The sequence below is a fragment of the Carettochelys insculpta genome, chromosome 11, assembly GCF_033958435.1.
Source record: "Carettochelys insculpta isolate YL-2023 chromosome 11, ASM3395843v1, whole genome shotgun sequence".
Classification (NCBI taxonomy): Eukaryota; Metazoa; Chordata; order Testudines; family Carettochelyidae; genus Carettochelys; species Carettochelys insculpta.
This window is the reverse complement of record NC_134147.1, coordinates 41,039,976-41,053,387: the sequence shown is the minus strand read 5'-3', so window position 1 is coordinate 41,053,387 and position 13,412 is coordinate 41,039,976. Positions and strand designations below refer to the sequence as shown.

Genomic DNA, 13,412 nt, shown 5'->3' with positions numbered 1-13,412 from the left:
ATCCAGTGATATTCTCATATCTGTGTTCATGGAGAGAAGATGAGGGGATTCTAGTTTTAGTCCTTCCTGCTCCTCTATGGCTGAGAGCAGGAAAGGATAGAAAATATAGGGATGAGTGAAGATGAGATCTAGATCTTGGATAGCAGAGTTAAGGGCACAATGTGCATACTAAGAAGATGGCAGCTGCTTTCCTGTCAGAAGGAGAGTTTGTGACGGGGAAGCCATGGGACCTTTATGACCTTTTCATGCTAAAACTGGTGCTTGCTTTTGCACAGAAATTAAGGTGTTCTAAACCCCAATTTGAGAGTCCCATGCTGTTTTGTGGCTGCTCCTGCAGATCATGAGCCTGTGTCCCAAGTGCGAAATGAACATGATTTAAATGATTTAAACTAGTTAACCCTGTTGTGAGAGTTCAGGATTTCATGATGAAGTCCTTGTGGGATTTACAGCTTTTTTTTTTTTTTTCCCCAAAATAAGTCCCTCTTTGCCTTTTGTCCCAGTAACTAAGGCAGATGTAAACTCCAGAGTCCAGTGAAGTGTTTTCTGGCTCTCATACCAGAGCTTTTGTTCTGGAGTTGACAACCTTTCCCTAGCAAATATACCTCTGACTCTGAATGGAAATAGACATTCAAAGGTGATACTGTCAGCAACCAGAGGATCAAGTGTCTAACAATAGGCTTGTCAGTATATTTTGTTGGTTTTGTTTGGCTGCTTTTTAAAACAGTCAGTAGCTGCATGCCCTTTGAAGAAGGTTGAGAAGACATGTTCCTGCTCCAAATTGGCTTCAGTCTGTGTAAACCCGAGAAAGATATGAAGACAAGCCTGAAATTGGAGGTCTTTATATTTTCCTAAATCTCCATGAAAGTGAATCAATACTATGATGAAACTGTTAAAATCAGGGTAGTTTTTTGCCTCATAGCAAGCTTATTTTTGAGCTGAACAGGAATATTTTGAAAATTTAATTTTAGTAATCAATTTTTTTTTATTCAGTGTGTTCTAAAGTTCAAGTGTTATAAGATGTAAACTTATCACACACATGCTCTGCAATCAATCTGTTTGTGTTCTGCAGGAGTCCCAGAATGAAATCAAGAAATTATTCATATACAATCCTATTTCTGCTTCACTGATGAGCAGGTGTTGTATAACTTTAGGATATCCACTTAAACATTTATTTTCTTAGGGTATATCTACACAGCGAAGCTATTTAGAAATAACAGACATTATTTTGAAATAACTTTGCTGGCATTCACAGAACACAACCGCTATTTAGATATGGCAGTTGGCTTATTTCAGTTAAGTAATTTTCATTGCACGAGGAATAGTGCCTGTTTTGAAACAGTGACTTCGAAATAGGGCTGCGTAGACCAGGGAATAGGAGCTATTTCAAAATAAGCCATAGTGTGTCCATAGATTGTATTGTATGCTATTTCACAATGCATTTTGTGTGTAGGAGCATTATACTGAAATAAGCTATTACGGAAAAGAGATTCCAGAATAGCCTTATTATGGAATAACACTGCTGTGTGACGTACCCTTAGTGTTTACCAGAAGCATAATTCAGAAACTTTGCTTTCATACACTTATTGAAAATGTGGTATTTCCTTTAAATTCATTGAGCCAGATGTGGGTCAAAATTATATTTTATAATTGGATGCAGTTGTCTTTGGAGTTGGTGTCTTCCTTATGGGTATGAGACTAGACAAACTCAGGCTAGAAGTTCAGAACAGTTACTTGTAGCCTTCAAGTCAAGACTTCATGACTCCCTGAAAGAGATCCCATTGTTCAAACAGAAATTACAGGTTTGCAAACTGACTGAGGATTTTTTGGGCTGTGTTTAGGCAAGAAGTCATCTGAACATGAGTCTGGATATTTATTATGGTCCTTTCTGGCCTTCAGATTTAATTTATATGTTAGCATGGTGTTAGGCAACATGGCTACTGTATATTTTACATGTATTTCTCTCAATGCAGAAAGTTCCGCTAACATCCAATGAAACTTTCATTAAATATATGGGAACCTGTTAACTGATTTGAATGGGAGATCGTTAAAGTTAATTATCAAAATGTATTTCCTTTTCCTAGCTTACCACCAAGGCCTTCTAGGCTAGGGCAGTTTCTTTGTTTTCCTTTTTGCCTCAGTATAAAAAGAATCACAATTTCCAACTTCAAACATCTTAGTTTTATTGGTTAGCAGTTGTCATCTTTTCATTGCTTTCCCCGCACCCCTCTTGTAAAGCACCTCATTAGTTCCTGCTATGGGGTAAGTAAATAATAGGAATTAAAACCTCTCCACAAAAAAAATTTTTTTTTTTGGCCCTATTCCTGCACCCAAGGCCCCTTAGCTAACTTTTGTGTTTTCTCTGTTGCTGTGTGAAAGATGCAAACAAATGGGATACAAGACTGTAGGAGAAACAATAAAGCTGATTAAACAAATGGCTGCAATACACTTAAAGCAAGCCAAAAGCATTATGAAGCTTTTCCTTCAGTCTCGTCCAGTTTATAAATATCTAACCTGTAGGAACATATAAGTTAAAGGAGGAAAGTTGCACACTCAGGTTACATTTAAGTGGATAGTGTCCCTTTGATGAAAGTTTGACAAGTAGATGCCCCAGAGACCTTAGCCTGATTCTGCATCTCACTGTGATCTCTCTGTCCTTTTTGGTGACATAAAATAATTGCTAAAGGAAGCAGATCTCCCCACAGTAGGAGCACTCCCCAGCTGGCACAAAGCTGGCTGAACCATATTATCAATGTTCTCCTGGTCCCCCTACAACCTTGACCTCATACAAGGGAAGGAGGATGTGTGACAGGTGCAGGAAGACCTGTCCAAAGTAATTTAGAGTAGTGTGAGGCTGCTATAATCCCCACTGGGCACTGAAACATACTCGCAGTGGCATCAGGTTTGCTGAGGTTCTACCCCCCACACACTCTTGTTTTTTGCAATAGACATAGGAATGAAAGGAGTCTCATACAGAGATTTAGAATTTGCGAAATTGCCAACTCAAATCCTTCAAAAGCAGCACCCCGACCCCACCCCCAAATCACGAGTGGCTTAAAGGTATTTTTTTAAAATAACTGGGTTACTTGTGTTTGCTGTCTGATTGTTTTTGTTTGGGTTTGAGTTTTTAATCTTCTTACCTTTTTTCTTGGCAACCAAGATAGAAAATTCTTGGTTTAATATTTTTTTCCTTGATGACCTGCTTGTATAATTGCTTGCCTCCAGGAAGTAGGACCTTAAGATAAATACCAAATATCATAGCTAGAGTTGACAATGCTGAGTTTGTATGTTGTATAATAAGGATCACTTTGACCTTAGAATTGTCCCTGCAACATGCAGAGTTTTTCTCCCTGAGTGTAACATGCATTACTGTTATAAGGTATACGTGTTTATGGGAAAGCAGACCTAAGAGTATAAGAGCACAGAATTTGCATTGTGATCTTTCATCATTGTGTTTATTTGTGATTGTTTACACACGTCTTATGTAAGTATTTTCTCTTTTTGCTTTTAAAAGTCCTGTTTGTTCAACATAGTTGAACCAGGATGTCATTTGTATAAAGAGATGAGATTTAGGGAACCTTTGAATTCTTTAAAAATTACCATCAAACAGTTGTAACAAGTAGAGTCAGTAAACACAGAATCCAGGATGAACAGAGGAATTTAGTTCCTGAATAACTACACCAGTGTAACTCTACCCCACATCCCCCCCCCGAGGTAATACGATTAAGTGAAAAATACGAGCAGAAGGCAACTTGAATTATTCCTAAATAACAAGAAGTCCTGTGGCACCCTATCAACCTAAGAAGTTTATTTTGTCATGAGCTTTCCTGGTTTTGTGGAGCTGTTTACAGGAGTGAGTTTACAGGTCCAAAGTGTCAAGTGATAATTAACATAACTTTCTTTCTTTATTATTATAATTAAGTGACATGAGGCCAGATTTCTAGGGCCAGCCAGTTGTAAAGCTGTAGTGTAGTGAAATTAACAGTTTGTCTACCTCATTGGCGACAGCATTATCTTCCTTATTTATTTAACTAGATAAAGAAGGTAAATTTTACATTACAAAACTCCTAAAGGTAGAGATTATCAAGGCAGTGTTATCTCCTCCCTGCTCCATTTTACCACCTTTTGACTTTTATTGTAGCCTGTCCTCTGTTTATTGCGAACAATGTTTTTTTTAAATCAGTAAGTACTGATAACAGGAAAATAGTGTCTGAACTGCTTGGAAAAGTTTTTGACAAGGTGACTAATAAGACTTTCAAGTGAGAGTCAACTCTTTAAAGCTAGCTCATATCAGCTACCAGTGAAAGCATTGTTTGCTGTCTTGGTGCATGGGCGTTAAGAATTTATTGGAGAATATTAAGTGAGCTAAATTTTTAAACTGTTTTTGACACCTTGCATTTGCTGGAAAGTTGGAAGCCAACATATATATTTAAAGGCCATCTTCCCACACCCAAGCTGCATCTGCCTAATGTTTCCATAGGTGGTTCTCTCTCATTAGTACAGTTTGGCCCAGGGTAGACACAAGAAGGTGTTCATCTCCCAGCAACCAGCAGGCTTACTGTTGCTCTCAGTTCCTGCGAAAATCTTAGTTGCTAGGAGAGCCTTTGTTAATCAGTGCTCGTGAACAGCGGAGTAAGGGAACATCTACAGTACCTGAGAGATTAACCGGGTGAGGGTTGATCTTCTGGGGTTTGATTTTTTGCGTGTCCCGTGGGGACGCGTGAAATCAATCTTTTAAGTATCAACACTCAACCCCCGTAGTCCTCATTCTTGTGAGGAGGAAGGGGGGTTAAAGGGAAAGTTTCTTCTGTCAACCTCCCTCAGTGAGGACAGCCAGATAAGTTGATCAGATATATCGATTCCAGCTGCACAATTAATGTAGCTGGAATTGCGTATCTATGATCTGAGGTCTATTGTAGACCTGCCCAAAGTGAGCATTGATGGTTGTGTGACTTGGCCACTAATTTGTGAATGGGATAGCTGCTTTCAGTAGCATCTCTCCTCTCTCTGCCCTCCCACCCCTAATATGTAGCTAAAGTTTAATTCAGGCTCGGTCTACACTAAGCCTTTAAGTCCATCATAGATACACAATTCCAGCTATGGCAATTGCATAGCTGAAATTGACATATCTGAGATTGATTTATCTAGCTGTCCACTCTGAGAGAGGTCAGTGGGAGAAATTCTCTCATGGACTCTCTTACTCCTTGCAATAGTGAGAATACAAGGGTTGACTGAAAACCCCAATAGTTGGATTCTGCGCATCCGCCAGTAGGCATGTGAAACTGAACCATGGAATATCTGCCCTCAATGGTTCAGTTTCCCAGGTAGTGTGTATATATGCCTGAAAGCGGTGGGCCTGCTCGCAGTGTTGTTACTTGTATGTAGGTCTTGGAGGATTGAATCTAAAAGCTACAAATCGTGTTTTATTTGTTCACGTTTTGGCACAGCAAATGTATCTACTGTTCTGGGGTGTTCTGATCAAATACTTCAAGTGCCGTAGCTTAATATGTTGCTGGTAAGAGATAAGTATATGTCACCCTGTGGAACCCTGACTAAATTTCTTCCCATTCACTTTTTTAAAACAAGACTTTTCACGTTATGTTAGTATTTCATTTTGCTGTGACAAGGAGCACTTTCCCTCCAGGTAGGTGCTGGATTAAACAGGTCTGTTGGTGCAGACTGACGCTAGGGCAGCATTCTGGCACAGAGCTCTGTTTGGATTGGAGTTGCCAGGGCCTTATCTGGAGCCACCCCTAGTGACATATCCAGGGCTTAGTTTGACTTTCACTCTTCTCCAAGGGCTTGCAGAACACCTTAAAGAGGTTGGGGGGTAGGAAGATGGAAACTCTTAAAGTTCAGATGTTCATGCCATGCTCCTTTGAAAGCTTCTATCTGTAAGTGACACTTTGAGAAACCACACTTTGAACAAATTGTATGATTTATTGTGATGGAGGTTTTTTTCAGAGAGTTAAAAATACTGTGTTGTTAACTTGTTGTCTACACCTCCCTTGAAGCTACAACAGCTGTGTCTGACTGGCTAAGACAGAGAGATCAATGTTCGGTAGGGGAAACCTAGATATGTTTTTTAATTATTTCTAATGACTTTTTAAATTTATATTAAACAAAACATGCTGGCTGGGCTCAAGTAGGGGTTGATAGAAGATATGCATGTATTGTGCAGGCTGGGATAACATGACTGGTTGTGCTTCTGATTTATTATACTGACACTCCTTTCTTAATGCATCAATACAGGGACATGTAGGGCACATTTTCCTTTGCTGAAATTCTTGGTTTTGTCTCTCTAAGCTTTTTTTTACTGACATCTTCTGGTTAAATTGAGGTATACCACATATATCTCAATGTAAAACTATCTTACAGTGGTCATTTTTAACCCGTATAACTGGAAGTCTTTTGTATGTATTTTGAACTTATTATCCTTCGAGCTTTTAACAGACAAACTATAAAATCCTTTATTACTGTGACCTTTGCAATTTCTAGGTACTGCCTCTTTACTTATACCTGGCTACTTAGATAAGGTGGTAAAGCTTTCTAAACCGTTCTGAAACCTGTGTCTCTAAGTGAATAGGCATTCAAGCAAATCAACTTATGGCATTTTATTAAGTCAAGACTCCTGCAAAAGCCACTGCCACGGCTTAATAATTATTTACTGAATGTGCTCAGGTCATGAGAGAGGTTTTCATTAAGATGGAAAAGCATTATGTTCAGCAGCTTGTGAAGGGGTTTTTTAGGGGCAGGTAGGGAAAAATGGAAAAATACCAAATAGTACACAAGTACTTAGTAGAATGTTTAATTTTTTTTTTAAAAATTCATATTTAACTGTTGGTTAAAGACAATGGAATCTTGTAAAGTCCATCCATTGTTTGTGAGACTCTTTTTTGTGTCTTTTTATAAAAAGTTATTTTGATTCACTTGCAGATTTTTCCCCCTCTCCGATGTGGATTTTCAAAGGTATTTTAGTCCTGTAACTGCTGACAGAACACCCAGGTGCATTCACTATAGAATGACCATTTTTGTTGCATACAGTCCTCAGAGTATATCCTGCCATTTGATGGACTTGAAATGGTATACTTAGAGGTGAGCAGCTCAGAGCAAGTGTAAGTTAGGATGAACTAGGAAAACACTGGAGGTAGGGGAAGGATATGTTCCTTTTGAACTGCTTGCTCCTGTATTTGCTTTGTTGCTATCTCCATGAACGTAGATCACTTTCAAATGTGGAAAATTTCAGTTTCCTGCATCAAAGCAGCAGGAAATATATGGTGTGCAGACCTATATCAGCCATTACAAGAATAATTTCGTCCGGTTTACTGCTCTGTCCTTGCCAGGAAAGGACATTGTAGAGTGCCAAGGGTTGTTTTTTCTTTTTGTCCCCAACCCCATGTTGGTACTTTAAGCCATGGCAGCCAATAGATTTATGGAGTGAAGTGTCACTATAATCCACAATCTTTTATTAAATTTTAGAAATTAAGTATAAAGAGCTACAGGGGTAGGTAGGCCCTTCTAATAATTTGTTGTATACACAATCACTCTTCAAATTATTTTCTCCATTATTTTAATTTTTGTAAAGTGCTTCCTTCCCCCACCCCCATGGGGTATCCTTCAGTATGGTGACCAACATTCACTGGCATTTGACACAATCAGAAGTGTCACTGTTATCAACAGAGTAGGGAATGGGTGGAACAGTGTTTGTTGGTGTGAGTGTGGGGCCAAGTCTGTCTGAAACATTAATGCTGGTTTTTTTATTTTCTTGTGTGGAGAGATGGAAACATACAAATTAATTTGTGGTGCTGAAGTTTTTAATTAATCAAAAAACAAAATCCCAGAGCGAAGTGAATGGGATAGGTTTTCAGTTCTCTTCTGATAAAAACCTGTGGCTGAAACAAAATAATCCAAAAATGTCCAGATTCAAATGGATGTATTTAAATTTGCTATCCAAAGTATAAATGTGTGAATATCTACTGTGTGCTGTGCTGATTAAGTACACAAGTCAGAGTGGACTGCCGAAATGCAAGATCTTCAACACCAGTTTTTCTAATTGTGCATTAGTGTGGTTTGCTCATTCTCTTACCTCTGGGCCTCAGAAGGAAACAAATCCTGGTAGATTTTGTGGAATGTTGCATCTTTGATCAGCTCTCTTGCTTTCTGTTGGCTTGATCCCTTGTACATTATGGGTACATCTACACTAGTGCCCCCCTTTTGGAAGGGACATGTTAATGAGGCAATTTGGAAGATGTTAATGAGGCGCTGACATGAATATGCATCTCTTTATTAGCATAATGGCAGCCATGGGCATTTTGAAAGTGCCGCTTCCTATATGCTTTTTGAATGAATGTCTTTCAAAGTCCTGGGGGTCCTTTTGAAAGGCTCCCATCTATGTGGGTGACCTGCGTTCCAAAATTAGCACTTTTGAATCGCACATGGCCACCATTATGCACATATTCATGTGAGCACTTCATTAGCATCTTCCAGACTCTCTCCTTCAGAAAGGAGGGGGCTAGTATAGATGTAGTTTATAAGTTTTGGCTAGGCTGACCGATTGAGTAAATGTTTAATGCTGGACGACTTTAAGTTACCACAGGAACACAGGGTGTGGCTTCACTTTGCGTGCGTGCACGCACGCACGCACGCATGCTCACTCCACTTAAATAGCTGGGCTTTAGTAAGATTTTTCTCAGGCAAGTGAGGTTCTTGAAAGCCCCATCTTTACTGTCCGGGTTTAAAAAGGGGCAGTAGCTTCCTGGTAAGCATGTGGAGTCAGATATTTATCCCCAAATGGGCTACCGATCAGTCTACCTGTGCTCATTCTCTGAGCTGTCGCCCTCCTGAGTCTTCTCCCTTGGTAGAGTAATGTGGCAGGGATAATCTTTTGGCATTTAGCCTTTTAAAGCTTTATCCTTTCTTTTATCCAAAAGAGTGCGGAGTAACATTTCAGCACGGAAACATGCTGGATATGTCTACACTACATTGTTAATCTGGATTAGTTTATTCCAGAGTTATTTCAAAATAAGTAGTTCCAGAATACAATGTCTACACTACAGGGGAGTCCCAAAAAATATGCAAAACTTACTCTGCAATAGTGTGCCAAACACACTATAGAGCCTATTTCAGATTAGAGCCCCTGCTTAGAGTGCTCCCAGGGGCTCTACTCTGAAGTACTATCTATATAGCAGCTTTATGTCAAAATAAACTATTCCAGAATAGCTTGTTTCGAAATAGCCCCTATTCCCTGTCTACGCAGTCCCCATTTTGAAATATGTACTATTCCTTTGGAATGAGGTTTACCAATTTCGAAGTAATCATCAACAAACATGGGCTATTTCCTTACCTCTTCTCCTAACCAACGCGTAGTGGCTTGGTTTCTGTAGACTAGCTCTGTGCCAATCTACTATTGCAACTACTCATTCTCTTTGGGGTCTTCCTCTCCGATTTGAACCTTCCATTATGCCAAGTACAAGGGTCTTAACTTTTTCATTCATCGTTCATTCTGCAGATATGTCTGAATAGCTGTAACTTTGTTTCTATAACCTTCTACAGTATGTTTTCTTTCAGCTGTGTCTTCCTATATAATTCCTTGTTGGTGACCTGCATCCATCCTGTTCTTGTGATCTTTCTATAACAATTCCGCTCTGATGCCAATATACTTCTCTTCAAATCTTTTGTTATCATCCATGTCTCACATCCATACAACATGCTGCTGAATACACAAACTTTCAAGATACTTTGCTTTTCCAGATCTTTATTCATCAACTTCAAACTCGCTCTTGCTTTCGCTCTTCTAGTTGCTATTTCTTACAGTTTAGATCATACATCATGTTGTTCCCTAGATACGTGAACTTCTCTACATTCTCTAGTTTGAACCCATTTACACTGATCTTCCTGTTTTCTTATGTCCAAATACTATTTTTATCGATGTTCATAACCTGTCCATACCATTTCCCTTTCTTGTTTAGCACCTGCACCATTCTTGCTAGCTTCTCTTCATCTTCCTTAATAACTACATCATCCTTGAACCTCAAGTTGTTAACTCTTATCCTGTGCACTGATATCCCTTCTGTGTCTTCCTTGATCTTGTCCATTGCTCTCTCTTGGTGCATGATGAAGATAGTCGGTGAAGTAAGCTGACCGCTATTTCAAATTATTTCCAAATAGCGGTTGTGTTGTGTAGACACTCGCAAAGTTATTTCGAAATAGCGGCTGTGTGTAGACGTAACTCAGATATACTTACATTGTTAAGAGGCAATGGCTATGCCACTACTACTAGGTTTTGCAAGATTCATGTTTCTTCGTTTCTATCAATCAGTTGCTTGATTTGAAGAACTGACAACTCAAGAGCCAGCCCCAAATTAGCCAGGCAGTCTGGAGCTATTACAAAACAGAGGGTGCTGCATCAAAAATAGGTTTATTTTTAATTCCTTGGCTTAGGGGGTATCTTCACCCAGGTTGATCCAAATTTTAAATATGAAAGGATAATGTAAATATTATGCTTGTAGAAGTTAGGGGAGCTCTTCCAAAATTCATGCACTCTAGCTTTTTTGACTCTAAATATTTTGCTTGTTTGGCTTTGAGCTCTGTACATGTTTCCCTAGAGCTGGGGTGGGGCCAGAAATGAGGGGTTCCAAGTGCAGGAAGAGGCTTCTGGGGAGCAGGTTGGGAGTGTGGGTGCAAGGTTTGGGCAGGGGGTATGGTGCAGTAGTCGTGTGGAGGAGGAGCGCAGGGTCTGGGTGGGAGGTAGACTGCAGGAGTGGGCTGGAGGTGCAGTTTCTAGTAGGATGGTTTAAGAGCAGGGTGGGCTCTTTTTGTGAGTAACTCAGTCAATGACTTGTCTTGAGCAGCTAATTAGTACGATTATTCCACAGCTGCATTAGTTTCACCACAAAGGCTTTCTCTTGTTTTATCAAAAGGATCAGTCTCTCTGGGAATGTTTCAACCTGACAGGTCTTAAATAGCAAGACAGTTTGTCTCTCTCTCTCATCCCCTTCCCCCCCAACAGCTTTTTTGGAAATTAAAATGAGCTTGTGCACTCTTGGAAATGTGGGTTTAATTTTTTTTAACCAAAACATCCCATTTCCCTTTTCATTTCTATGGACAAGAATTGAATTTTAATGTACAGGTTCTAAACATCGCTTGGCAGATTTGCAGGGAGCTCAGCTCCCACAAAGAGTCCTGGGAACTACTAGGTGTTGAGCTTCACATTTCTCAATGGGAGATGTTGGATCTCATGGAGCACTTCTGAAAATTTGCGCCTTTGCTTCCCCTCCTAGAGTGGATGCTTTGCAAGCTGTTGCTATTGATTGCCCTACTTGCACCCACATCCCTCTCCTCACTTCAGGCCTGCTAGTGCCCTTGTAAGTAAGTTGATCTTGTTGGGAATGAAGTTTGCCTCAGTGCTACTAGCAGGTCTGCTAGAACTGTTAATGTGATGCAAGAAGCTACTGCTCCAACACCCTTGAACGCCAGGTTAGCCAGGAGGCATTTCCATGTGCTTTCCCAGAGGTGAGGACGTGTGGTGTTGCTCTAGTCCCTACAATTTAACCTCATTAATGTTGGGAATCCTCCCCAGTGCCTACATAAAGGGTTTCATGGAGCTCTGTTAAACTTAGGAAGATATTAAATACATTCTTTTGATTTTTTTTTTTTTTAATTCATAAAGGTGTTGCCACTGTAAATGGGCATATGAAAGAAATACAGCATCCTATTGAGTTCTACATAACAGCACTATAATTCTATGAGATGTTAATGAGCATTAAATGTGTAAAACTTAAAAATTCCCTCTTCTACTGTTTAGAGATTGGCATTAAAAATAATGGCTAGAGGTAATCAGGTTACTTCAGTTTCTGAAGACCTAAAGTAGATGAGCTCCAAATTCCAATTTATCCTGGGCAGCACATCTCTTATGTGTGAGAACCACTTTGTTTCACACTTTGTGTAACACTGAAAAAGTATGAAATAATTATTCTAACCAGGGAAATTGAGATGTCTGTGGCTTTGGTCTTCCCACAGCAATTCCGAGCATCCTGGAGCTTCCAAGCCTCCCTTAAGCTCCTCCAGTATGACATCACGGATTTTGTTACGACAACAGCTCATGCGTGAGCAGATGCAGGAGCAAGAGCGTCGAGAACAGCAACAGAAGCAGCAAGCAGCACAGTTCATGCAGCAGAGAGTACCGATCAGTCAGACAACAGCCATCAACGTCAGTGTCCCTTCTAACCTGCCCCCTCCTACCCAGGTACCCATGGAAGTCCTCAAGGTAAGTGTGTGTGACTGTTCGATTCACTGGTTCTCCTATTGTCTAAATATAGTGTATGTCATGGTGACACTGTTATTGATGTTCATAGCAACTAAACTTCACAACTGAGCTGCAGGTCTTGTTAATTTTTATCTTTAACTCCGTTTCCCAGTACCAGGGAAATATCAGAGGTTTTTAACTTGATCTCAGAAGCAAGCATTACTTGCAAAATGAGTACAGATTTCAACTGAAAATCTTGCATGTATTTGGAGATTGCCTCTTAAAATAAGTAATATTTCAAACTAGCCACCCATTCAAAACAAATTAATTACTGATCAATAATTGGTTGAAACACTGAATCAAACCCCTTGTGAAAGATCTACTCACAAGGACTTAATGTGAAATTTGGTTGAATTTCTAGCCTTTTGCAACTCCCATTGTAATCCTTTTTTGCTCAAATGCTTTGACTGCTATTAGTAGCTTTGAATTCCTTATTAGACTAGAAGCTGTAGGAGCTTGTTAGTATCTTGTGCTGGAGACTACATCGCTTGCTAATTACGAGAAAAACTGCAACAAGAACAGACTAAGATTTTTACGTGGGGGAAAAGTTGAGATAGAGTAGCATAGCATGAAATTCCTTGTAAAAGGAATATATAAAATGATTGATTGAAAAGATAAATGAAATAAATTGACATCAAAGTAAAATTCATTATTTGCATGCTTTGTCTACTACATGCAACAAATTCTTTCTTATTATTACAATGTGAAGATTAGTAACTCTTCGGACAGTGAGCAAACAGCAGCCAGTAAATCCAAGTGAAGTTGGATACAATAGAGCAGTGTTTCTTAAATTTTTTGAGACCACAGAACACCAAACAGTAGTATTTTTATGCAGAATACCTATGAAAATTTTCCTTAAAAAAAATAACCTGCCTCCCCTTTCCTCCACACAAAACCCACCCCCATTTCTACCCTCTCCCCTCAAGAGCAACATATACAGCCAAAACAAAATGAAGTAACGTTGTATCTGATTTTAATAACAGAAAATATGTCCCATCTGTGTATTTTTCCAAATGCTCCCAGCATACCTACGAGTTGTTCACGAAACACATTAGAGTTCCGCAGAACGTAGTTTAAGAAACACTGCAGTCGAGTATTTTCAGAGCATGGT

General features: G+C 39.5%; 1 protein-coding gene across 4 annotated transcripts in view; it reads left to right on the top strand.

Moving 5' to 3' along the window:
* MITF (melanocyte inducing transcription factor) overlaps positions 1 to 13,412 on the top strand; it is a 187,715-nt gene that overhangs the window by 88,745 nt on the left and 85,558 nt on the right. For 2 of the 4 annotated variants that reach the window (XM_075004958.1, XM_075004957.1), the window contains exons 1-2: positions 5,820 to 5,891; positions 12,016 to 12,262. In XM_075004958.1, coding sequence (XP_074861059.1) covers positions 5,836 to 5,891; positions 12,016 to 12,262 — 303 coding nt within the window. In that variant the 5' untranslated portion in view covers positions 5,820 to 5,835. Of the gene's footprint in view, positions 1 to 5,819; positions 5,892 to 12,015; positions 12,263 to 13,412 lie in introns of those variants that run through there. The other 2 variants (XM_075004955.1, XM_075004956.1) reach the window with 1 other exon arrangement.